Genomic DNA, 26766 nt, shown 5'->3' on the forward strand with positions numbered 1-26766 from the left:
TTCCAGAACAGGTGAAAACAGATTAAGATCACCCCCATGGTAAGTCAGCACATTTATTTTGTCTAGGACAAATTATCAATGTTCAATACTGAATATTAAAAAACAAGCAAAAATATCCAGTGAGATTTCATTCTACTTTAAAATTCATTTTACTATTTATTTTGTATTAATTAAACTGCAGAAATTTGCATGCTTTGAAATTACATATTACCAAGGGTTATGCAGAGGACACCACTAAGGGTCCTGCTTAAAAACTGAAGACAAGCTCTTTTCAAACAGCAAATCAGGATCTAGGTTTTCAGATTACTAGTTTTGCATTCTCTCAGTTAAATATTACTGGTAGTTTTTCCTGATGTACTCTTTCTCAGATTAAAATGCATTCTGAAGATGAAACAAAGTCTTACAGAAATGGAAAGGATGATAATATTGCTGCATCGTATCAGGATTATGAATCTGAAGGCAAATGGTAAGTATAGCAGTTGATTTCAAAATATTCCCATGAAAGGTTGGACCAGATGATCTTTGGAGGTCCTTCCAAAGTGGGCTGTTCTATGATTCTATTCTACTAATGTATTATCTTTAATTGCATAGGCTTAAATTTCACTGGTAAACAATACAATAATAATCACACAATGTTCCTTTTTCGGAAAAGTCTTTGATATCCACTATTCTCTTCAGACAATATAGATGAACACAGATATAAAAATGTATCGATATCTATATCTAAATATGAATAAACAAATATAAATATAGATAATTTTTTAACAGATAAATCCAGCTGAACCTCCCAGGTCAGGGCAAGCCTGTCTGAGGAACAGAAATCTTTGCTTGTATCTTGATGCTATGATTGAGAATTTCTATTGGGGTTATTGAAAATTTGGCTGCTTCACTCATTCTTTTGCAAAAAGATGATGAGAGCTGTATCTATCCTGTTTTGTTAAAAGGCTGATACAAAATACTGAGAGAATTGAAGTCAGAGTAGTTAAGGGACAGCTAAGTTACATGCTTCTCCAAGTTCTCTGAAAGTAGTGTCACTTTTTTAGTAGAATGGAGGGCCAATTGGGGTTAGATGTCCTACACATTCTCCTCTCTACACCATTCCTGTTTCAAAAAAAGAAACAGATCACTGTGGAATATAGATTTAATGATTTAAACAATATATAATATGCTGTTTCCTGTGTTATGCAGTAAAAGACACCTAATCCCCACATATCTTACAGGGGAGGGCTTAGGATGGACTAAGTGGGACTTCCAGGCACCAGAATCTGACCTGTGTGTGTGGTAAAAATGGAAATAGTGACTCATTGCAGTTAGGATTAACTAGAGTTTATGAAACTGTTGACTGGCACCGTGCTTCATGTCCTTTAAAATAACTTGTGCCAATGACAGCAACCGAGAGACTAGTATTTGATCTGACACTGAACTTTTTAAAGATGAGAGAAACCCCATTGCAAAACAGTGGAAAGAGTTTGACATTTTACCTACATCTTTAAAAAGTGCTAGATGGGCTTAGTTTTAACTGGAGAACACAGGCTATCTGGAGGGAAAACTCAGTTTATTTAGATAACAACCTTCTCATGCCTTCTCTCTGATGGTTTAGAGGTCAAGAACAATTATTGAAGCCAGTCTGCCTCCTTTTTCAAGCTAAAAAGGAGATATTTAATTCTGATTTTGACAAAAAGTCTCAAAAATTTAACAAATTGTCCTGAATTTGTCCATGGAGGGAAGTATGGTAATTTATCCTTTTAGTGTTCACCAACTTGCAGTTTCTGACATGTCAGAATAAAGTTTACTGCTATCACTGCTAGTTTTACTGTACTAAAAAGCTGTGAAAATGTCAGGTAAAAATAAAATATCTCATGTTTTCTCTTTGAATCTATTTTAAAAAACCACCCACAACCAAAAACCCTATATTCCTCTGCAAATGAGGTAGACTTTAATAGCAATCTCAGATCTTGGCGTGTTTCGGAAGAAAGAAAGTGAATACAAAATTGTATAATGTTTTAGAGTATCTGGTGAAAGTCTGATGCACTACTGATAGAACAAGATGCCAATTTTACCAAGCATGTTGCCTTCCAGTCTTTGCTGGGAGCGTCCAAGCTAGAGAAATACAGTGTAATCCCAAACCGGCAATTATGAGCGGAACAGTTTATTTTATCTCTGTCTAGGCAAAGACTGATTACTGTCACTTTTCTGTCTAAAACTGTTACAACTTACAATGGCAATGCAATGAATTTAAGTTTAGTACCAAAAACCCCCAACTCCAAAACCCCAAGGTCTTTGCTATAATAGAGTCACCTAAAGATTAGTGCTTTACCTAACATTTTTTCAAGTGGAAACCTTCAGTGTGAACCTCTGAATTTTTGAAGTGGAAGCAAAACTCCTACATCATTTTAACAGTGTCTGGTTGATGCATATCATCTTCCAGCCCTGAAAGCCACGGTAATAACTCACAGGGTATCTTGTGATAGGACAGGTCACTGCCCTGCACCTCACAGTGATTTTTTGAAATTCTACCTGTTCATGTCTTCTTTCTGCTACAAGCCTTCTCACCATCACAAAGCATTACATTCTTTGCACCACCACCTCCACTTACTCCAAGTTTGTTTCATTTTCTCCTCATTGCAGTCCACTTCTCATTAAAATAGATCAGTTTCTTCCAAGTTCAGTTCTCTAGGTTGAATCTTATGATTAGAGGGACCAGTCTGCCCAACTACAGTCTAATGATCTGAAATCAAAGTACTAATTAGATATGAGAGGTCTTTGACAGACAGTTGGCAGTATTCTTAGATTAGCCCACCTGCCTAGGTTGCCAATAGCTACCACTAGGCCCTAGCCTAAGCTATAAAGGCTAGACAGTCAGCTTTAATCAAAGAACATCTCACCCTCTTCTTTAAGAAAAAAAGTGGAATGTAGATAGGAGGATACTAACAACGTTTGCAAGAGGACTTTTGCTACATTATCCAAGTCCCACTGCAGATTTAGTTACAGCCATTCTTAATACTTTTTCATAGGAGCTGTAATTTTAAATGAGTCTTAGGTAGCTTGCAACCTACAGCTAGACTGCACAGGCTTTTTTCCCAAATAGACTGTGTATTAGCACAATACCAAACCAGAAGACATCTTGAAAGTGTTTTTGACAGTGTTCAGAGAAATGGACTCAGATTACATTGAAAGTCCTTATTTTACATTCCTGTATCTCCTCCTTGCATCTGAACACAATTAAGAGACAGTAGTTTTAATAACGCCATTAGGCTTGTTTTATGTTTTAAGTGCTCTTCCTACTTAAAATACAATCATAATTTTTTAGCAATGGGAACAAGAAGAAACCTGAGAAACTGAATATGGTCAGCCTGTTTACAGTGGTAAGTTCCATGATATTTGTGTGTTTAGCAATCCCAGTTTACCATAATGTTTAAAATTTATTATTTTAATATATGTATCTCTACTCATGTTGCAGAGCTATACAAGAGCCACTTCACTGTTAATGGTATAGAGTACTCAGGGATCTGCAAAGGGAAGGGAAAATGGAGGAGAAAGGAAAGAAAGGGCAGACACAAACGATGGAGTAAACTAGCTTAAACTGTGTCGATGCTGGAGACTTTTACTGTCACAGCTACATTCAACTGATGTTGACATGGGTGTATTAACAGATGGGTGGGGAAGGAGGGTATAACATGAACCTGAAATGTGTTTGGAGACACAGAAAGAAAGGAAAATCCCCAGCATAAGGGTAACCTATGCCAGAAAATTTGTCTCCCACACTAGCTGTACTTTCATAAGCACCTGGCATAGCTGCCTAATGGAACACTCTTCAAAAAAGCATTGTCAGAAACAAAGCTTAGCTTCCATTTTCAAGTTACTCTTTTGCAATTGATTCAAACTTATCAGTACTACACCAATTACTAACTAGTCTCTTCTCAGCCACTCTCCCACCCAAATCCATATCCAGAAAACAACAGGAGAGAGTCACAGCAGATTTTACAGTACAATTGCATTAATTTTTAAACAGGTGATTTGGAAGCACACAATTTTAGGTTTCTTCTTTTATATGCAGGCCACAATATTTTTGCATTTTACGTAGTTAGATAAAGGGCACCTCAGGAGATCATCTGCCTAATGTCCTTCTCAGAGTCAGGCTGCACAACAAAGTTAGAGCTGGTTGCTCAGAGCCTTGTCCAGACAAGTCTGGAAAATCTCCAGCAGCTGCAGTTCCACAGCCTCTCTAAGCACTTGTTCCAGGGCTTGACCACAATTGTCTGAAGTTTCCATGACATACCATATGAATTTCTTTTACTACATATTTATTACCTGCCTTCTTGGGGACTTCAAATGAAACTGCACATGAGCTATTTGAAGTAGCTTAGGAAGGAAATGATAGGGCAACTTCTGTACTATTTCAGTCTTATAGATAACTGTATCAAGATTTCACAGAGTAATTCAATTTCGTGCTTAACTAGTAGTAGACTTAGGATTTATTCACATTTAATCAAGTCTACATCTAACAGAATCTGAGGTAGCTTTAGGAAAAGAATTTTTCTTTTGTAAGTGAAAAGATTTCCCAAGACTCCCAAATACCTATGGAAAATTAATGCCCCTTTACCTCCTGAAGGATAATTCCAGCATTTGAAACAAAATTTCTTCCTGCAGAGGAAGCGAGAGAAAACCACTCCTGCGCAATGTAGGAGTGATGACCACTAGCATCACACTCTCTTTATTACTAGTGCTAGCACTGCATTCAGCAGAGCTCCCATCTTTCTCCCCATTTTCTGAAAACCTGTGGGAAACTAGTGGTACAAATTCACACATAGGAGAAAAGAGAACCACACATTGGTAATCCCTGCTTCTCCACACAGAGGACAAGAAGCGCTAAACTGCTCTGACTCACCTGAAAGACCAGGGCAACTCCATTCAAGTAACAGCCACAACAAAACCCATTTCCTTCAAAGATCACCCAGCTAAAGGTGCATCCCATGGAGCCCACTTACACGCCAAAGAGCACAGCTTCCTTCAACCAAGGGATTATTTCACAGCCATGCCCTTCAGACCATCACTACACGCTCAGAGAGGAAAACTCTTCTTAGTTTGGGTGCCCCTGGAAATCACATCTCCTGACCGGTCTGAGCACACTTCCCGATTTTCTGGCAGTGGGGCCAGACATGTCATGCACAAACTGACATGTCCCAGGAGTACCCTAGGCTGGCACATTGACACGGCTGCCTCCTAAGAGCCATGGGATGCTGAACACGTCCACTCTGTTACACAGCTGGAGATACATTTTCACTCAAGGACTCATATTCATTATCATGCAATGAGAAAGAGAAAGACATTTTTGCTCCTTTTTTTTTTTCCTCTTCTTCCTCATTTGGAGTATGGGGACAGGAACAACCTGCTCTGACCTAACTGTTCCTAGGCACTATCCTTCCAGAGCGTGAGAGGTGATGTACCATTGCCCCTGCAAGGAGGATAAGGTATCTCACAATTACCTGAGAGCCTGTTCAGAGGGCCCTGTGGTGACATGATAGCCCATGGCTCCTGCCTCTATGCAGGTCCAGTAATCGAATTTAAGAATTCTTTTGGCTTCAGAAAGCTAACTAAAATCCAGAGGAACTATTTTCCATTTGTACACTCTGTACAATAAAATGCATGATGAAACCCTTACTTTCCTTAGTACACAGTCATATTTAGGTTATGATCATTGTTTCATGAGAAGTATTAGTAATGTTAAAATAGAAACAGTGGACATCACTTTTACACAGCTTTAAATATATTGGCCTTGAAACTGCTTACAGTAGTAAAAACTTACCAGACCGAAGTGTAGACCTATCTAAGAGACTATAAAAGTAGAGAAATTATTATAGATATTATATTATTAGGTTTTATTTTTTAATTTCAGTTATAGTAATAAATTTAAATTCCAATGGGACATAGTTAAATTGGATAAAAAATTTGTTTAAATACATTTGAAATATTTTATTATTATTCCTATTTTATTAAATCCATTTGAAAATATTAAGAATTTACTGGTTTATGATACAATTTTACCATTTTATGTATTAAATTTTTTCTATCTTATCTTTTACTGCCTCTTTCTGCATTGTTACCACTGTGTTGTCACTCAAACGCAATTGCTGCAATTAGAGAACTTTTCAACACAGTTCTGTTTGCACTTTCAGTTTCGATACTCCGACTGGCAGGATAAACTCCTCATGGTGCTAGGCACTACCATGGCAATACTCCATGGCGCAGGTCTCCCCCTTATGATGATCATCTTTGGTGACATGACAGATAGCTTTATTACTTCAGAAAATATTACGTATTCAGGTAAGAACTGTTGTAGCTCCTAGCTGGTGTCATTGAAATATGGCTTTTATGCAACAAAAAATGAGTTGTATTTGGAAAAAATAAAGGGTAGAATAGCTGCTCACCTCAACCTATTGCTTCCCAGGGAAGAAGTTTGCTCCTATGCTGTGGGCCAGATGTGTCACTGGCCCTCTCACTGCTCTGAGAAGTGACAGGGCTTTAATTTTGAGCAGTTCTGTATTTCTTACAACCAGTCTCCTGTGCTGTTACAAACAGTTCACTAATTAACTGCTATTTTAAAGTATTGCTATTTGGGTTAAGGACTTAAATGGATTAATGGGAAATGGTAAAAGAAACAGAGAAAGAAAATGTGTTGTTCTATGCACTGAAATCAGAAGCAGTTTTTAAACAAAAATAAATATGTAAACTAAAATATGTAATAAAGCCCCAGTTATCAAAAAAAGCAGGTGCAATAAATATATAACCCAGCACAAACTGCTGTGTATTTTAGAAGGGTATTAAGTGTCCCAAAGACTATGATTATAGGTCCATTTACTTGAACAATAACAACAAAAGACTTTCAGATTGATATAAGGATGAGATTATCAGAAAAAATGCTTTTCTGCTGCTAAATGTGAGCATATAAATTATTACACTTCAAAGAGATGCAGCCAAGTCCAAACATCAACTTTGTCTTTTTCTTCTAAACCAGTAGGAATCTTGCTTATGTTACATGAATGCGGAATATCCTAAACTTTTCCAAAGACTTCCATGCTATTTCCCACAACTTCTCCAACACCACTTTGTTCCTCGACAGAGAAGTAGACAAGGTACAGAGGGCAAAGAGCTGAATACTATGTTCATATAGTTGCATGATTCAGCCAAATGCTCTTCATTAAAGAGCATTATGTGTATTTTAATCACCTAATTTACCTGTCAAGCATTGATTTCAAAAGGATTTAACCACTCCCTCTGAATATTTGGACAAGAATGACTGTTACTGGTGCAGAGAGATATAATGATATTCCTCAAAGCATCCCAAAAAGAGTCGAACTTTAAGTGTTGCCACCTCTGCCTCATAATTTGATTTCTACTAAGCAGTATTTGCATGGGAAAATTAATCTAGGTTTAAATCAAGTGTAAATATAAAGTGCAGTATCTAATTCTGAAAACTTGTTATGATCACTTCTTACTGCAGAGCCAAACCAGAACAAGGGACATTTATTCTGAAATTAAAGTGCCAAGTGCACATTCCAGAATTGCTCATTCTCATTAGCTTCACATGTAGACAAATCTTTATACAATTTAATTACCCCTTTAACCTGTGACAAGAATTAGTTAAATAAAAACATGTCCCCTGGACAACTGGAAAGAAGTGCCTAATAGCATATTCATTAATTTTCTGAACTTTACTTATTTATGAACCTACATTTGTAAAGCACTCTGGAGCACTATTAAATTAGGTGGGGTTTATAGTGCCAGTGTATTGTTTTATAAATGTTCACAAAATCAGCACACATTCCAGAGAAAATACTATGTTTGAAATGTGGAATTCAGGCTAGTGATTGTAGAGTAGATGAACTTAGCTAGTTTTTTAACTGTTTATTGTATTACAGGTAGAATATTCACTGCTGGCTTCAGAAAATGCTTTGTAATGTGTTGCATAGCTCCAGTCCCCTTAAACATGGACAGGGGCTAGGTAAGGTGCTAGGTAGCTGACTGCTCTTAATCTTCATGCAGCATTGTTGCACTAGGAGCTTACAGAAGGGAATTGTTATCATGTGATTAAATAAAAATAATTAAGTACCTTTTCTCTAATTTTCTCTCTAGCAAATTTTTCTTTATTGAACCATACGTCAGTGAATTTTTCTAGAGAAATTTTTTCTTATACTCTGATGGGAAAGTTGGAGGAAGAAATGACCAGGTAAAAGGAAAGTTTTCATTCACTTCATGGCTATTCTTTTCTTGTAATAGAGATCTCAAGAAATTGTCCTCTAAAGATTATTTTAATATATAGCCCAAGATTAATCTCATTACAAATATTTCATGGAACTGAAGGAATTCATTTTTTGTTATGTCTTTAGGCTAACATCATTATATGAGTCAGGGGCACCTTGCATTTTCCCACTCTCATCCCAGTCTGTGCCAGATGGCTCCTGCAAACCTACAACCTTTGTGACAGAAGCTCAGAGGAAGGGTTATTGTTGAAAGAACGCAGAGGGAGCCCAGCCATCATTTAATGCACAAAGGCTCAACTTTATTAGTACTCACACTTCTTTTATATCCACAATAATTAGTTCATACATATTGCAAAAAGCAAGCTCCTTATAGGTTGCTAAGGTTAGATACTTTGGTTGCTAAGGTTAAATACCAATCTCTCCCCTTATGATTTCTGCAAGGCCTTCTACATAGTCCTGCTTCTGTTCTTTGTTCTTCTTTGATACTTTTCGGTATTCTCCCATCACGTCGCCGTTGTCAGCAGTTCCTCGGTGCTGTGCCCTTTCTCACGTAGCCAGTTGTTAGCAAACTGCTCCACATCTCCCCCGTTTTCTTTTTGCACTTGTGCTAAAAATATTGCAGAGGCAGTCTTCTGCAGGGCCCTTTGCAGAAGATTGACAATACATGGCAACATCAAAAGCACAACCACAATTACCAAGATCATGACCCCCACAGACTTGATCAGAGATATTAACCATCCTGAAAGTCCCCATCCTTTAAACATCCTTGTTAACCAATCTAATCCATCATCTTCTGTTAAATGTTTGACACCATCCTTTAGCTGCTGTATGCTTTTGAAAATAGATTCTGAGTGGTCAGACAAATTCATGCAACACATTCCTTCAAAATCTTCACATCCATGTCCTTGCGCTAAAAGCAAAAAATCAATTGCAGCTCTGTTCTGTAAAGTAGCATGTCTAACACTATCAACATCAGTTAAAAGACCACTTAAAGCTAAAGAAGTAGCATTAGTCTGTTTGCTAAGCCAACATCCCAACTTATTCAAAGTAGTTAAGGCATTTGCAACACCAACTCCTGGTGCCAATATGGAGGCTGTTATGATTTGGCCTGGATTCCAGAATTCAATGTTATCTCGACAAGAACTTTCAAACCGATGAATGGTCCTTTCCACAATCCATCTTTTGGATCCTTATAATTTACCCATATCTCTTTCCTTCCTTCACTTACTTTTGCCTTCTCATAATGTAACATAGCTGGTGGTTGTTCTGCGTCTCCAAATATACACAAGTGATTCATTACAAATAATGTTTTTGCTAATCTTTCCTGTACATCCTGTATTTCCTGATATTTTGCTACATAACGTTTCAAGGTACCATTTGCTCTCTCAACTATGGCCTGTCCTGTGGGAGAATGCGGTATCCCTGTTACATGCTTCACTCCCCACTTGCTTAAAAATCTTTGCACTCGACTTCCGACATATGCTGGTCCATTGTCTGTCTTTATAGTATTTGGGACTCCCATTATTGCAAAACAACATGTTAAGTGTCTGATTACCTGTGTGGCCTTTTCCCCACTCTGTGCAGAGGCCCATATATATTTGCTATAAGTATCTATAGTAACATGTACATATTTAAGTCTACCAAAACTTTGTATGTGAGTCACATCCATTTGCCATACTTCATTAGATTTCGTCCCTCTAGGATTAACTCCTATTCCAATACCAACCCCTTTATTGTGAAAACTACAAACAGGGCATGTTTTTACTATGGCCGTTGCTTCCGCCATTGTGATGCCAAATTGTGTTTTTAGCCCTTTTGCATTCTGGTGGAATATGTCATGTGCTTCTTTTGCCAATTTGTCTTTCGGCATGGGAACATGTATAACAGTGGATACCAATTTGTCCGCTCGAGCATTACCTTCCCCAAGTCCTATATCCCATTTATGACTCCTAACATGAATTACAGCATACGGTTGTTCCCTTATTTTTATGGCCCTCTGTAATTGTAAGAACAACTCATAGAGACGCTTATTTTGTACTTCCCTGACTTCTGCATCTTCTATCCTTGCTACTATTCCCGCTACATACATAGAATCAGTTACAATATTCAATGGTTCATTAAACTTAACCATCGCCCAAACTACTGCCAACAGTTCCAAAGTTTGTAGTGTGTCTTGTGCTGTGGCTTTTAATATCTCGTGTTTCCATGTATTATCTTCCTGCCACGTTATAGCTGCTGTCTGAGATTTCTTTCCTGCATCTGTATAAACTGTGATGGCATTCGGGATCGGCGCCTGTTGTCTTTTTGGCTGTTCAATCCAATGTAATTGTCCCAACCATCTCAAAGGTTCCATAGATAATTGATCAGTTGACAACATCATTGGCCCATTTAACATGGCTTCCTGCAATGCTGTGCTATTTGCCAGGTACCACTGCATGGTTTCCTTCTGCATTGGACAGTATATGAATTGAGGTTCTCTTCCACTTATTTGAATAACTCGCACACGACCTTTCTTTACTAAATTTGCTAATGCCTCAACTTTTTGAAGTAGAGATTTTGATTGTTGTAATGCTGGCGTGATCCATTCTAGCACCCATGTCTCCCCCGTTTTCTTTTTAGACTGTATAATAGCTCCGAGCAAATGCTGTGAACCCATCCACACAAGTATGTCCAGAGGGAGCTCAGCGTCTCTCCGACGCACTTGTCCAGAAGTAATACGGTCCATAATCTGTTGTAGCACTCGCTTCTGATCTGCTGATAAAGACACTACCTGTGCAGGATCATTTCCTTTTAACAGTGGTCGTAATTGTTGTAAAAGCTCGTTTGGGATGCCCACTATAGGTTTTAGCCATTGTAAATCTCCTAATAGCTTTTGAGCATCATGCAGTGTTGAAATTTCAGGATTAATTGTCAATTTTTGTGGTGCTACTATTTGTTTCGTCAAAGACAATCCTAAATATTTCCATGGAGCTGTTTTTTGTATCTTTTCTGGTGCAATTACCAATCTTTGCTTTGCAAGGGTGTTTACAATTTCTTTTATCTGTGCTTCTGTAAATGGTTCTTTCTGTGCAAATAATATATCATCCATATAGTGATAAATTATAACATCAGTCCATTTTTGACGTAATGGCTGTAAGGCTGCATCTACAAAAATCTGACATAAAGTTGGACTATTCCTCATTCCTTGCGGTAAAACTGTCCATTCAAACCGTTGATCTGGCCCTTCTCTATTTATTGCCGGTAAAGTGAAAGCAAATCGGCGCATGTCCTTTTCATGAAGCGGAATCGTAAAGAAACAATCTTTTAAGTCCACAATCAATATAGGCCATTCATAAGGTAACATAGCTGGATTCGGCATACCTGGTTGTAAAGCCCCCATTGGTTCCATTTGCTTGTTTACTTCTCTAAGGTCATGCAAAAGTCGATATTTGCCTGATTTCTTCTTTATGACAAATATTGGAGTATTCCAAGGACTAGTAGATAATCTTAAATGTCCTTGCTGATATTGTTCTTGTACTAGCAAGTGTGCTTGCTCAAGACTTTCCCTTTTTAGTGGCCACTGCTTTACCCATATTGGATCGTCAGATGTCCAAGTTATAGGGATCGGGAAAGTCCAAGCAATGGCCATTAGGATAAATGGTGATCGTTTGTCAAAATTATTCCCATTTGTGCTAACACATCTCTTCCAATTAAGCAATTTACCCCTGGAGGTAATTGCACTACAGCAAGCACCGCTGTGACTGTTTGTTCTTCAATTGTTAATTGTAGGGGCGGCGTTCGATTAGCTAAAGTTAAACCACCCACGCCAGTGATGGTTGTGGTATGCTCTTGTAACGGCCAGCCTTGTGGCCAAGAAGAAGGCGACAGTATGCTGGAATCTGCGCCTGTGTCTAACAACCCTTCCACAGTTATTGCGTTACCTTGAAATGACAGGTGAACAGTCTTCCTGGGTCTCGTACTCAGATCCAGTGTTAGCAGGGTCAGGCTTCCTGTGGATCCGAAGCCTTTATTTCCGCGACTCTCCTCAGTTATTGGTCGTATTGTTTGAGTCACTTGTGGCAGAGGCACCAGCTGTGCAATCCGTTGTCCCTGTGCAATCTTTACTGGTGGATTCAGTGTATATGCCATAATATAGATTTCACCTTCATAATCTGCATCAATAACTCCCGGTAAAACAAATAGTCCACATTGTGATGCCGATGATCTTCCTAATAATAAAGCTCCCATGGCTCTCCCATTAATGATGATAGGTCCTCGTACATTCGTAGATATTGTTTGAGGATTATTTGTTAACAGAATAACATCTACTGCTGCTGCCAGGTCCAACCCGAGACTTCCCTGGGTGGCGGGTTGAAGGACTGCGCTGCGGCTGCAATTTTGGTCGTTGCGCGGCGGCCGGCGAACGCGCTCCGTGTGGAGTTTCCCGACCGTCTGCAGCAAGCCACCTCATTATGGGAGTTGGATCGGCAAGTTTGACACCATACATTTCTGGCTGTACAACTCTTTCGTACATGCCCTGGAGCTCCGCATCGGTAACACCGTAGCTGCCCCCTTTTAGGTGTTTGCACTTTAACTGCTGTTGCTGCTGAAGTCTGGAGAGGCGCAAGGGCTGCCATAACCTGACTTTGAGTAGCCTGAGCCTGTTCTTTCATTCCTTCCCCTAATTTCTTTATTGCCTCTACAAGAAAAGCCTGAGGTCCAGTAGGTATCGATGACGCTTTTTCAAGTGCCTCCTCTATAGTCCAATGTGCCCTTAATGTATTCAATAAACTCTTTGTAGCAGGATTGCCATTTTGTGAAATACACTGTTTTAAGAGAGCACCCTGCATGTAGAGAGGTACTCTTGCTCTTTCAATTGCATTTACCAACTTATCTACAAAACTGCCCAAAGTCTCTTCTCTCCCTTGCTTAATCCCCATATACATTGGAACTCCGCCTGGCTCTTTCACTTGCTCTATGGCTTCTCTCACTAACCTCATTGCCTCTCTCACTTTATCCGGACCGAGCAGTGCTTGAGCTTCTACTCTAGCATAAGGTCCTAACCCCATTAATTCATCCATTGTAACCCCTTGTAATGGATCTCCTGCTTGCCGCTGTACCGCTATCGATTCTAACACTCTCGCTTGCCAATGCGCATTAAACAACAACCACTGACTAGGAGAGAAAATTAACTTTGCTATACCCCGACAATCTGCAGGCAAAAGAAGTTGAGTGCTCCAGAGATAATCTAACATTTGACGAGTCGGTTCACCAGTAACACCATAAGAACTCACTGTAGAGCGCAATTGTGATAAAAGCTTCCAATCTAATGCCGTAACAGTAGCATTTAGTCCACCAGCTGGGTTCGGCTGAAACTGAACTGGAAAAGCCATTGCTGTCGCCATCTGAGTCATCTCCTCATCCCCTTTTTCTAACCCTTCTCGTGCCAATGCATTCCAAGCCCGACACCTTTCTTTAGCGATCTCTATCCCCAGCCCATCTTCTGAGCCAGGAGTAGAATTCTCGCTTTCCGGCGTCACAGTCTGGCTGGACGCGTCAGGGCTACTCAGGGCAGAAGCGGGGGGAGCGGTAGGGAGAACTCGTTCTGAGCTTTCCTGTCCCGTCTCTTCGGAACGTAAAGGTGGTAAAACAAGCTCACGAAACGTAGGCGGTAATGGCCACTTAGTTTCCTCCTCCCCATATCTGGTGTTTTTCTCTTTTGCCGCAATTGCGCCCTGTGCAGCTCTTTTTTCAGCCTGATACCTTAGCAATTCATTATGAACCACCCTCCATAACTTTCCCAACTTTTTTGCTGTCTTATCATCATTCAATGTTAATTCCCATAACTTATCTCCAAATTTTCTCCATTCCGATAACTCATGAACTGTATGTGGATTAATAAAACAACCTTGCTCTACCCCATAAGCTAAAAGCCCCTGAAGATCCTTTTTTACATCTATTCCCTCAACCCGGCGTTGTGCCAGCCAGGATGCAAATAAATCATATGCTGCTTGCCTGTCCATACCTGAATTTTTCCGTTGCAGCCTTTCCAGGTCTCGGCAGCACGTATCAGCAGGGCTCACCTCTTATGACACCCTGGGCGCGGGCCTTTTTAGTCGCCTTTCGCCGTCCTCGCTGCTTAAGGACCTGAACAACCTTCTCTGGTCTTTATCCTTCGTGGTGCCTTATACGTCCTTTGGCACGTATCACGTCGGGGTCACCATTTGTTGAAAGAACGCAGAGGGAGCCCAGCCATCATTTAATGCACAAAGGCTCAACTTTATTAGTACTCACACTTCTTTTATATCCACAATAATTAGTTCATACATATTGCAAAAAGCAAGCTCCTTATAGGTTGCTAAGGTTAGATACTTTGGTTGCTAAGGTTAAATACCAATCTCTCCCCTTATGATTTCTGCAAGGCCTTCTACATAGTCCTGCTTCTGTTCTTTGTTCTTCTTTGATACTTTTCGGTATTCTCCCATCACGTCGCCGTTGTCAGCAGTTCCTCGGTGCTGTGCCCTTTCTCACGTAGCCAGTTGTTAGCAAACTGCTCCACAGGTTATTCCTCCGTTTCTCATGTGCCAGGATACCTTGTTCTCCTCCCATGCCAGTTCTCATGCCTTTCCCTCAATGTGTCCTCCTACTCTTGCTCTTCCTCCTTGCCCACACCCTTCAATCCTCATCCTCCCCTTGCACTCTCCAGCTCTCATTTTGCCACCAGCCCTGCCTGCCTGGCAAGCTGGCTTCTCTCTTCCTGCCACAACTTTCCTGTTCATCTGTTTTCCTTTTCTCTGCTGCTTTCCTTCCTCTCTCAGTGGGTAACCACCCTAAGAGAGTAAGGCACAGTCCAATACACGAATGGCTGCCATGCACCTGGTTCTGAGGGAGGTCCTGGGAGTGGGACGTCCCACAGCTGAAGGAGCGCTGTGCCAGCTCTGTAAGAGCTTCTGTGGAGATTCCCCATTTCCTGCCCTTTGGCTTTCTCATTTTCATCAAAACCACAAGTGTTTTGACTGATGCCTAACAAATTCCCTAAAATATTGGAACTGATCACATGCAAAGCCCTGAATTTATTTTTTTTTTTATCCATAATTAAATGACATCACATCAGTCAGCAAAGTCAACGAATTACTTATATAGCCGAACCACATATTTGCTATCAGTTAATAAACTTTTTGAAGGGCGGTACCTGGGAGACTGTAGTAGCTGTATGAAAACTGTGGATACTGTTTTCACATAATTCCATCAGCTATTTGGATCCAGTTTTATGAAAGAAAGTGAAGCAAAGTTTCTTGTAATTCAGAGAACCTACTCCCTTTCTTCATTCCCTGTGCATCCCCTCAATGTCAAAAGCTCATTATAACTTCCTAGGTAAGCCATTTATTCACTCCATGTTCTTACTGCACAGGATCACACATTAAACATTTGTTGATAATAAGAGAAATTCTGCAAGACATCCCTTAAAGACAAACACTTCGTACTCTACCAGAAAGAAACCAAGAGGACATTATGAAGTCATGCATGAAGGAGTTTCCATTAAATTTCCAAGTTTTCATTTTTCATTTAGTCTTTGACACTACAAACACGGGGGAATATCACCTAAAGGTCACCCAAATAATAATAATGATTGCCACTGAGAAGGTAAATCAAGTACTCTTTGGTACCCTTTTCTTCTAGAAGGACAATGAACAGACCGTGAAGTTGAGAGACACCAAATTTAAAACTGATAAAAGAAATACTTTTTATATAATGCCCAACAAATCTGCAGAGCTCATAACTGAAAAATATAAACTAGGTCAAGAACTTATTCTGATCAGATAAAATTGCAATAGGGACTGAGATGCAACAGTAGGTGCGATTAAACTATCTCACTGACAAGCTGTTTCATGTTAGTCTAATAATGTTTTTTCACAGTCTTCTAAGGTGTTAAGCACCAGTTATTTTCAGAGACAGGCTGTGGGGACACATGGTGTCATTGCCTGAGCAATTTCCAGGTTTATGGTTAAAGGGCGGTTATTTCTTTTTCTTTCTCTGTCTACCTATACCCTGTCTCTGCTTATGTTATCCTTTGCCCTTTCCAGGTTTTCCTTCTGTTTCCAAGTTTTTTAAGCCCTTTTTTTCACACCACCTTTCTGAAGGGGAAAGAAAACCTTAGTCTTTTTGCTCAACGTCAGAGAAATGTATTTGTTTTGTAAGTAAGCAAGCTGAGAGAGTGTGCTCCTTGAAGGGAGTATGACATTACAGATGTCAAATTCTACTCCTGTTGTACAAACACCACTGCATAGGATAAGAATTAGGAGTTATTGATACCAAAATTATGTGGCTCAATTCTGGAACTGAAATCTAAACATAAACATTAGGTATATTTGTCATGCAAAAAAGCTGGCAAAATCATAGCTATACCTTTCTTAACAACTGTCATTAAATAAATAATTCACAACGTCATATTTTTTATTTTCCAATTACTTGTTGCTAATGATATTATAAAATAACCATAATTAATAGGGATTTTGAACCAAAATTAGATTAATTCCATTGTGTTTTGGTATAAACTGAATGTTCAAACAAACGCGTAGATTCTGTGTTTTCCCTAGTTTTGTTGCCTTTTGTAGCTTTTTTATTATGCTGGCAATGTTTAAGAACAACATTCAGCTATTTAAGTTATTCATTAATGTACTAATATTTTTGAGTTTAAATATGAAATATTTTGTTTAATTGCAATCACAAATAAAACATCTTTGGCATTATTTATAATAAAAGTACTTAGAATAGCTTTCTTTATTGCTTTTTATTTTTTTGTATGTTTGGAGCCTTATTTTGTTGCAATTGCATGAATAGTACCTAGGCATTAATTTGCTTATTTTTCCTTAGGAATGTATGCAAGTTTAAAACCAAACCAACATTTCTCAAAGGTGACTAAACAAAACAGTTAAATTATGATAGCATGCAAACAATTAAAATTCAATGTTTCTATCTTTAATTCATTAAATGAAGGTGGATATCCCAAAACCAAACTTATTTTTGCTTTTATATCACAAGCATTTTAAAAATCCCTGCCTTAATTTTCATTCTTTGTGGGAAGTGTTTCTAAGAGTAAATACGTCATTCTAAGCTTGTTTTTTTAATCTATGTCTTCATGGATTTTGAGACATTATTTTTTTAATTTTTTTTTTTTTTTTTTAGTTTGTGGAAGTTGTATAATAAGTTAGCAAAAGATAACTGAAATTTTATTCTGAAAGACCTTTAAAAATCTTCATAGTAATGAAGAAAGAGAAATGGCACCTAGCCCTGTTTGGAGTAGAACTGATTCGTTTTCTGATCTTTTTGTTTCTTTTCAGATATGCATATTATTATTCTGGAATAGGAGCTGGTGTCCTTTTTGCTGCTTACGTTCAAGTTTCATTTTGGACACTGGCTGCTGGCCGGCAAATAAAAAGAATCAGACAAGAACTTTTTCATGCTGTAATGAGACAGGAGATTGGATGGTTTGATGTAAATGATGTAGGCGAACTTAACACTAGACTCGTAGAGTAAGTATTAAATATCAGTTAATTGCCAACTAAGTATTAATTCTAATTATTGAAAATCAGGTGTTTGTTTGCAATGTTATTTTCTCTTATTAAACTCCTCTGTAAGCTCTACTATTACTTATACGAATCCAGAGATGTGTATGGATCATTTAAACGGAGCCTGAGGAATAGAGATGTTGGAGAATTCTGCTCCATGTTCTTTGTGGCTGCAAACTTGTAGCTGTGTTGAATTGCAGGTGTTAGAAACATCATGAAACACTGACAATGTGTACTGCATCCAAAGAGTTCACTTCTGCCTTTTCCACACTCTCTTATTTGTTTGGATATAATTTGTTTTTTTCAGTGACATCTCCAAGATTAACGAAGGAATAGGAGAAAAAATTGCAATGTTCTTCCAGGCAGTGGCTACCTTTTTCACTGGATTTATAGTTGGTTTTACAAAAGGCTGGAAATTAACACTTGTGATTCTGGCACTCAGTCCTGTTTTGGGATTCTCATCAGCTCTCTGGGCAAAGGTAGGCAAAATGTGTGCGTTTTCGATAAACTGATAAGCTATATCTTTTATACTCCCATTTGGTATCTGTAAGACTTAAAAATGAAATCTGGCTCTTAGTGAATTTAGATCTTGTCCACATGCAGAAAGGTGTGAACAGGTGCACCATGACACCGGTGCAGCTGAAGAAGTGCAGTGCCTTCATGCACTCAGCTATGCTGCTGCAAAGGTTACGTAAGTCTAACATACCGTTCTTTGAAAGGGTAAATGAGCAGTACCTTTGCCTGGGCTCCATGACAACTACACCAAAATAACCAAGGTCAGTAAAAATAAATAAATAAATATAGAAATTAAGTAAAACGGCACAGCTGCAGTCATTGAAGGTAACTGACAGTAAGTGCTGGCATGACCCTGCAGCGAATCAGGTGTCCTGCGATAAGGCCTGTCTGTGGGCTCTGACCCCACGGCAAGAAGGGCATTACCCCCAGGGACAGCCCAAGGACAGGGACAGACACAGCCAGGCAGCCGGCACACTGGGAACTCTGCTCCAGATTGTCCCTTTACCATTTGCTCAACTCCCAGTAACTTACTGGAAACAGCACTCCAGAAGCAGATGCAGGCCATTCAGAGAGAGAAATAGACTTCATCTATAGAAATATAATTGCTTTTGGCTAGGAGTTTCAAAGGGGCTTCAGGGTGTTGAGTACCAACTGGCTACTGAGTTTCAGGGACACTGGCCAGCCTCACCCTTCAGCTAAAACAAAAATCCCAACCCTGTTTAACATGTGCAGTCCCTAATACAGCGCATGAGTACTCTGCTGTAATCTCATCTGCAACCTGTGTTGGGAGCATGAATGTTCCCATTGCTTGTGGGGCAACTACTTATCCTGACACAAACCAGAACTGCCTGATGGTGGCGGTGCAAGTATTTCTAAGTGTAAGGGATCTTAGTCAGCAACTCTGGGTTTCCAAAATGATGAAAGTGTAAAACTGAAAATCCAACCTCATTTTTTGGCAGCAGATAACATGCATTTTTCTAGTTAATGTATTTTATGCAGTGCAAGCATTGTCACAATGCCTTTCATGAAATTTCTGCCTTGGAAGTCAAATATGGATTCTTTTATAAATCTTTATAATAAAAAAAAAAGTAGACAGGAAAATTGGTACAATAAATTAAGAATTCTTAGACATCAGAACAACAGTTGAGCTCGTTCTGGTTTTCTTTGAACGGGAGAGTTAAAATATTTTGCTTCTACACAGATAATTTCTGCATTCACTAACAAAGAGCTAACTGCATATGCAAGAGCAGGAGCTGTTGCAGAGGAAGTTCTGGCAGCAATTCGAACTGTGGTAGCATTTGGAGGGCAGAGAAAAGAAATCGAAAGGTGAGAATAAAGTTTCCATATGTTGGCTGTTCTTATAATAGTGACTAAAGAGATATTTTTTTTTATATATCTTTGCTGCTGATGTTTTTCTTTTCTCTACTTTTTTATTAGCTTCGAAAAGCATCATAAAACATGTAGAGATGCAGTTCCTTTCCCAGAAGGAATATGGTCTTACAGGCTTCATAAACCCAGCCAGAGTTGAAAGCAAAAAAGGCAGACACGTTGCAAAAAAAGACAAGTATAACACTAAGGTCACAAACCAAGGTCATGCACATGTAGTTCTTTGTATTATGCTATGGAACATCATTCTTGCCATCTTTTTGATCTTTTATCTGAAGATAACTAGCATGACCACAGATACTGGCAGGAGTTTTTCAAACTCAAAGTTCAGTAAGAGTTGTGTCATCCACAGAAAACACTCACACATCCCCTGACTTGCTTCTCCGTTTTTGCTCCAGTCACTGCTGCTGCCCAGCTCAGGTGGCTGAAAGAAGTCCTTTGGGTATCTACACCTCACTTCCCAGTTCACCTCAGCATCTTTCTTTAGTTACCCAGTGCTGTTCATCACCCCCATACCTCACATCACCTCTTTTTCTTACTCATCCTTAAAGCACCGTTTGCCAGCCACTACTTGTCATGAGTGCGCTAAATGTGATGTAGGTCTTTCCTCATGACCCAGAAGTGGGAAGGACCTCCTCTATCACTGGGAGCAGCTCCTGCTATTGTAGTAAGCCAATGTATCATCTAATTCCCTTGCTAATAAGCATAAAAGCTCCATCCTAAAACCAGGTAGGCTTTTTAACTCTACTGCTACAGGGAGGCTATTCTACTGCTTGACTGTCTGAAGACTGGAGATCTCTTTCTGACAAAATGTTAATAGTTCCTATATATTAACTTTTACTGTACCAGCACTGAACATTTGCTTTAGTAGTTCCCTCCCATGGGTTTACTTTCCTGTGCTGTTTATAGAAATATATCATAGACTGTCTCAGGTGGCATTTTGCTAGGACAATGAAATTAAGTGCTTTAAGTGTTCTCACACAGTATAGGTTTGCCATTTCACTGGTCATCTTTTATTTTACATAATTATGGTTCATTTACTTCTCTCATTACTACCCTCCAACATCATATATCTAATTCTGTAAGACATTTCATACTCTTTTGTCCTGGTCCTCTCATTGGTCCTCTGTACTCATCCTCTCAGTTTTGTACCATCAGGAAATTTCATTATACAGAGTATTGTTTGCATGCCCAGGTCATTAAAATAAGTAAAAACAATGAATCCCAAGACTGACTGAAGAATTTATGTTGTCAACTCCATTGGGTATTACAGCTCCCTGCTGAACACTGCTATCTTGCTTCAAGCAGTTCTTTACCTTACTTTTCCTTTATTATTTCACAACTACTGTTTACTTAGTAATTTATCCTATGGCTTTAGGATAAATTGGTATTAGATGGCATTAATGAAGTCCCAATGGATTAGTTTTATTGTGTCTTTCTTCTCTAGAAAAAAACAGTATTAAAGAAAAGTAATCAGGTTAATCCTTCTCTTTCATAACCCATGACACCTTTTATGTCTTGTCATTTAGTATGACTTTATTTTATTTCTACTTATTTATGATTTTATTGTTTTCCTCAGGATTTGTTTGCAAGTTTTATGTGCTATTTTTGCCAGGCTACAAGCTTGTATTTTCTCAGGTTACTGCTTCTTTCTTAATAGTTCAGTCCTGTGGCTCTATCCATAATTTGAAAATAATCACTAAAAGTCTTTACTTTTATGTTTGCCAGTTTATTCAGTACTCTGGAATAAAGAGTCCATGATCACCATGAAAGGTACATTCCTTCCTTACTGCTTTCCCTTTCAGGTCAGATGTGGTAATTAAAATACCCTGATTCACACTGGTCATACTTCTTTTGGCACCATGCCCATTTTTGGGGTATTTTTTTTGTAAGTTGAGGCTGAACTACAGTTCAAGAAAACCTCTGTTGAAGATAATTTTTAGGTGTGTTCGTCTGTAATTACTTTAACTAATTCAACCTGCAATCATTTCATCCTTGATTTTTATCTATAACTTTATCTTAATAGCCTTTATCTTAATAACCTTAAACTAATTCTAAAAAAAAAAAAAAAAAGTCCTTTTGTTTGTTCAGTGACTATTTAAAAAAAGAAACTTCCCAGCTATCACTTCCCAGAGCACATGGGTCACACAGCTATTGCTGCCGTTTAATTCCTTAGTCTATATTTATGATGTATCTCTCACAGTCACACATTTCTGACTGAATCGTTCTCTGTCCATGTCCAAATCCAATCTAGAGTATCAGATACAAGCATCATCCCAATAATATATTTTACATTCATCACCAAAGAGATTTTGACATAAATTAATTCCATTTTCTCCATATCACCATTTCTCTTTACCTTCCAATGTATTTCAACACTCATGCAACAGTTATCCCATCCTTGTTATCTTTATTTCTGATCCAATACCAGTATTTTATTTCTCCTGTTATTGACAATTTTAACATTGCTGTACTTTCATCAGTCCTCCTATACATCAGAATTGCTTTTAGAATTTGTATTGGTCTCTCCCAACTTTCACACTTCATTCCTTCAGAAAGTTTATTTTCAATCCTAGACACCTACTGCAAGCTACTCAGAGGAGACATCTTTCAGCCAGTTCTTTCCATGGCTAGACACTGCTTACCTTTCTTCATAGCATCAGTAATATTCACTCACAGTTGGAAGATTCCACTGAAAATCACAAGATTAAAGCTGTTTAATAGCTTGGCACAGCCTTTTCCACTCATCCAGTACTTGTTCCAGACAAAATTGATCAGCTCAGTCTGTCACAACATGAAAGACAGTCAATACATTTTCTTCTACTCTTAGCAAGATCTTTCTCAGGATTGGATTACTGTTTATCAAAAATCTTTTATATATCTTTGATGTATTTTATGGGTAATTTATCAATACACACAATGAACAAAATAATAATTTCCTGTATGTTCTGGGTTTTTGTTTTTTTCTTGCAGATACCAAAAAAAATTAGAAGATGCCAAACGTGTTGGTATCAAAAAAGCTATTTCAGCCAATATTTCTATGGGTATTGCTTTCTTTTTGATATATGCTTCATATGCCTTGGCCTTCTGGTATGGAACCACTTTGATACTCTCCGATGATTATACAATCGGAAAAGTCTTTACAGTATGTATTCACCAGTAGCTGAACAATGTTTATGAAAAATACTGATCTTGTATAATCTTGTTGGAATATGTGACTTTAAATTTTAAGTGAGGTTGAAGTTAGCTTTTTAAACTACATTTTTCACTTTATCACCCCTGCTAACAAAACCAAACCCAATACAGTTCTGCATACCACTGATATTTCTATAAGTTGGGTAACAACATAAAAGTCACCTACTTCAAAGTCCCTTGTTAAAAAGACAGCTTGGATCAATAATAATTAGCAGTTAATTTTTTACTCAGTCACACCAGATCTTTACTAAAGGCCTTAGGTATAAATTCTAGGAATCATGATTCATTCCCAGTGGTTGCATTCAGGAGAGAAAGATCAGGCATCAGGCAGCATTATCTTTGTAACATGTTAGCTCCTGTCTTAGACACAGTTCATTTACCTACAGTCTTTATCTACACTGATATCAGGTTGGACCTTTTGTTGGAGGGCTTGAGGTGTGACAGTGTGGTTGAAGGTTTGATCCCAGTCACAGAATCACAGAATCACAGAATCAACTAGGTTGGAAAGGACCTTGAAGATCATCTAGTCCAACCATTAACCTAGCACTGCCAGTTCCCATCTACACCATATCTCTCAGCGCTATGTCGACCTGCCTGCTAAGGAGTTTATATCTGTGATAGGTCAGCAGCTCTTGAAGCCATCCATTCCTTTATGCTCAGGCACCAGGGTCTCTAACAAAACCTAAGAGTCTTTCAGGAGCATCTCATTTAATTGTTCCCATTGTGACTAGGCGGATAAGTCCATTCTGTGGCCAGTAAGAGTGGGGAAGTAATCATCCCCCTGTACTCAGCAGTGGTGAAGCTGCACTTTGAATACTGTGTTCAGTTTTGGGCCCCTCACTACAAGAACGACATTGAGGTGCTGGAGTGTGTCCACAGAAAGACAACAAAGCTGGTGAAGGGTGTAGAGAGCAAGTCTTATGAGGAGCAGCTGAGGGAACTGGGGTTTAGTCTGGAGAAAAGGAGGCTCCTGAAAGGAGGTTGTAGAGAGGTGGGTGTCGGTCTCTTCTCCCAAGTGGCAAGTGATAGGGTGAGAGGAAATGGCCTCAAGTTGTGGCAGGGGAGGTTTACATTGGATATTAGGAAAAATTTCTTCACTGAAAGGGTTATCAAGCATTGGAACAGGCTTCCCAGGGAAGTGGTTGAGTCACCATCCCTGGAGGTAGTGTAGACATGGTGCTTAGGGACATGGTTTAGTGGTGGACTTGGCAGTGATAGGTTAACGGTTGGACTTGATGATCTTAAACGCCTTTTCCAACCTAAATGATTCTGTGATTCTCTGATTTTGTCCACTCCAGGACAAAGCCAGGCAGGTGAGTTTGCACTACCAACACCCTGCAGAAACCAGTTGGGAAGAAGCTTTGCTCCCATGTCCTCAGTGAAAGCAAATGGTGGGGCAGGGAAAGCAGGAGCACCTGCAGCCAGGCTTCTGCCTTATCTGGCAAACAGCACATACATGCAGAGCAGGGGTTATCACTGGTCCTTGCAGAAAGCCATACTCATTGTCACCTCCTCTGGGCCACTAACAATTTAGACTGTAATGTAAGCTTGATTTAATACTTAGATACAGTTAGAATAAAATGCAAATAAGCCTTTATTCCCACCATCTCAAATGAGTGGCAGAGTTGCATGTATTCAGAAAAAAGCACATAAACATGAAAAAGTCAGACCCAGGGCTGAAAAAAGTTAGATGAGAAATTAGTCTGATTCTGATGTAACAAACCATTTCAGTTTCACGCAAAGAAGTTTCCAGTTTCCTCAAACATTTGGTTCTGTTCTTGCCATATGACAATGGAGTAGATTTCTGTGCCTTTACCTTTTGGGTTGAAGTAACCTTGGTTTTATGTTATATGAAGAAAGAAAGAGATTTTTATATATGTTTAATCACAAAAGTAACTGGTGGCTAATTTTAGTTCAGGTGGAATTAGAAACGTCCTTCTGTTCTCTATTGTAACTCTAAAGAAGAATCCCAGCCATTAGCACCACATAATATGCTTCTTATGGTCCAGTCGTGGAAGAAGGAAATATGATTCCCTTTTTGCTGTCAGTGTTTACCTTTTGTTGAATGATTGCCACCTGTTTAATTCCTGCTTTGATTCTAGACTTCCTCATATTGCACAGTATGCATGAAACTACTTGAAGCAGCAATAGCTAATATTCTCTGATAAATGAAGCTGTCTAATTAGAGTTATGAATTCCTAGCAATGTATTATGTGGTGTTATTTGTTTCTCTTTAGGTCTTTTTTTCTATATTACTTGGAGCTTTTAGTGTTGGACAGACGGCACCAAGTATGGAGGCATTTGCCAATGCAAGAGGAGCTGCCTATGCAGTCTTTAGTATTATAGACAATGTGAGTATCTTTGTCATGTTTGTCATCCAAAAGTGTTGAACATCTGACTTCTTTCTGAGTTAAAAATAGCAATTATGTGTCAATATAATATTTAAAAATTCTGCCTAACACAGTTTTGGATACAGGACAAGCATCTAAATACTGGAATATGAGCCAATAACAGAGGAAGATGTAAATTCCTACCAGTTGGTTTTTTTTAATTTGATAGTTCAGAAGACCAGGTTGAAGAAGAAAAAGAAATCTTGCAAAGCTTGCCTCAATAAGTATACTTCAAAAAACCCCCAACCCAACAGCTGAGAGAGGATTCTAGATCTTCTGTAACTAGGTTCACTTTATTGATAATATTTCTATTCAGCTATCAATAATTTAAAGGATTGCCTTTACAGTGACTACATCTCTAGTGATGTGTCAACATAACTTCTACTTTCAAGTCCTACGTCAAAAAATATTAAAATATTTGTATAGTTTATAAATATGAGTTATTTGAATACTATATATAAAATATAACTAAACTTAAGGTTGTTTCCAATTTTTGCTGCATCAGATAACAGTTATCACAGAATCACAGAATCGTCTAGGTTGGAAAAGACCTTGAAGATCATCCAGTCCAACAATTAATCTGACATTGACAGTTCTCAACTACACCATATCCCTAAGTGCTATGTCAACCCGACTCTTAAACACCTCCAGGGATGAGGACTCCACCACCTCCCTGGGCAGCCCATTCCAACGCCTAACAACCTGTTCTGTAAAGAAATGCTTCCTAATATCCAGTCTAAACCTTCCCTGGCGCAATTTGAGGCTATTCCCGCTTGTCCTATCGCTTGTTACCTGGTTAAAGAGACTCATCCCCAGTTCTCTGCAACCTCCTTTCAGGTAGTTGTAGAGGGCGATGAGGACTCCCCTCAGCCTCCTCTTCTCCAGACTAAACAACCCCAGTTCCCTCAGCCGTTCCTCGTACGACATGTGCTCCAGACCCTTCACCAGCTTCATTGCCCTTCTCTGGACACGCTCGAGTAATTCAATGTCCTTTTTGTAGTGAGGGGCCCAAAACTGAACACAGTAATCAAGGTGCAGCCTCACCAGTGCCGAGTACAGGGGTAAGATCACTTCCCTGTCCCTGCTGGCCACGCTATTTCTGACACAAACCAGGACGCCATTGGCCTTCTTGGCCACAAATTGGCCACAAATTGTTTCATTGTTATGAAACAATGCTGAAGCGTTTGCTGACATTTTTACCTCTGAGGTCACATCTGCCTTGTAGTTCAGAGATGTGAGTGCAGCTGTTGCAATTAAATCCGTGCTAACTCAAGTAACTAGCTGAGATACCAGTAACAGTAGCATCATGCCTGACAAGGATTGGTTTCAGCAATAATATTTACTTATCAAACTTATGGTACACACTGGCTGGCTGGGGCTGTACACTGGTACATACTGGCTGGCTGGCAGGGGATGTAAACTTACTACTATAGTATCATAGCGACTACAATACTATTTTAAAACTAACCT

At 39.0% G+C, this 26766-nt stretch overlaps 1 protein-coding gene across 1 annotated transcript in view; it reads left to right on the plus strand.

Annotated features, from left to right (window-relative positions):
* Positions 1-371: 371 nt before the first annotated feature.
* Positions 372-26766, plus strand: part of LOC141942046 (phosphatidylcholine translocator ABCB4-like) — a 56891-nt gene continuing 30496 nt past the window's right edge. The window contains exons 1-9 of the mRNA XM_074864998.1: positions 372-466; positions 3311-3365; positions 6177-6324; positions 8134-8227; positions 17582-17773; positions 18117-18288; positions 19527-19651; positions 22685-22856; positions 25144-25257. Coding sequence (XP_074721099.1) covers positions 375-466; positions 3311-3365; positions 6177-6324; positions 8134-8227; positions 17582-17773; positions 18117-18288; positions 19527-19651; positions 22685-22856; positions 25144-25257 — 1164 coding nt within the window. The 5' untranslated portion in view covers positions 372-374. The remainder of the gene's footprint in view (positions 467-3310; positions 3366-6176; positions 6325-8133; positions 8228-17581; positions 17774-18116; positions 18289-19526; positions 19652-22684; positions 22857-25143; positions 25258-26766) is intronic.

The sequence above is a fragment of the Strix uralensis genome, chromosome 1 (genome assembly GCF_047716275.1).
Source record: "Strix uralensis isolate ZFMK-TIS-50842 chromosome 1, bStrUra1, whole genome shotgun sequence".
In the NCBI taxonomy this organism is placed as follows: Eukaryota; Metazoa; Chordata; class Aves; order Strigiformes; family Strigidae; genus Strix; species Strix uralensis.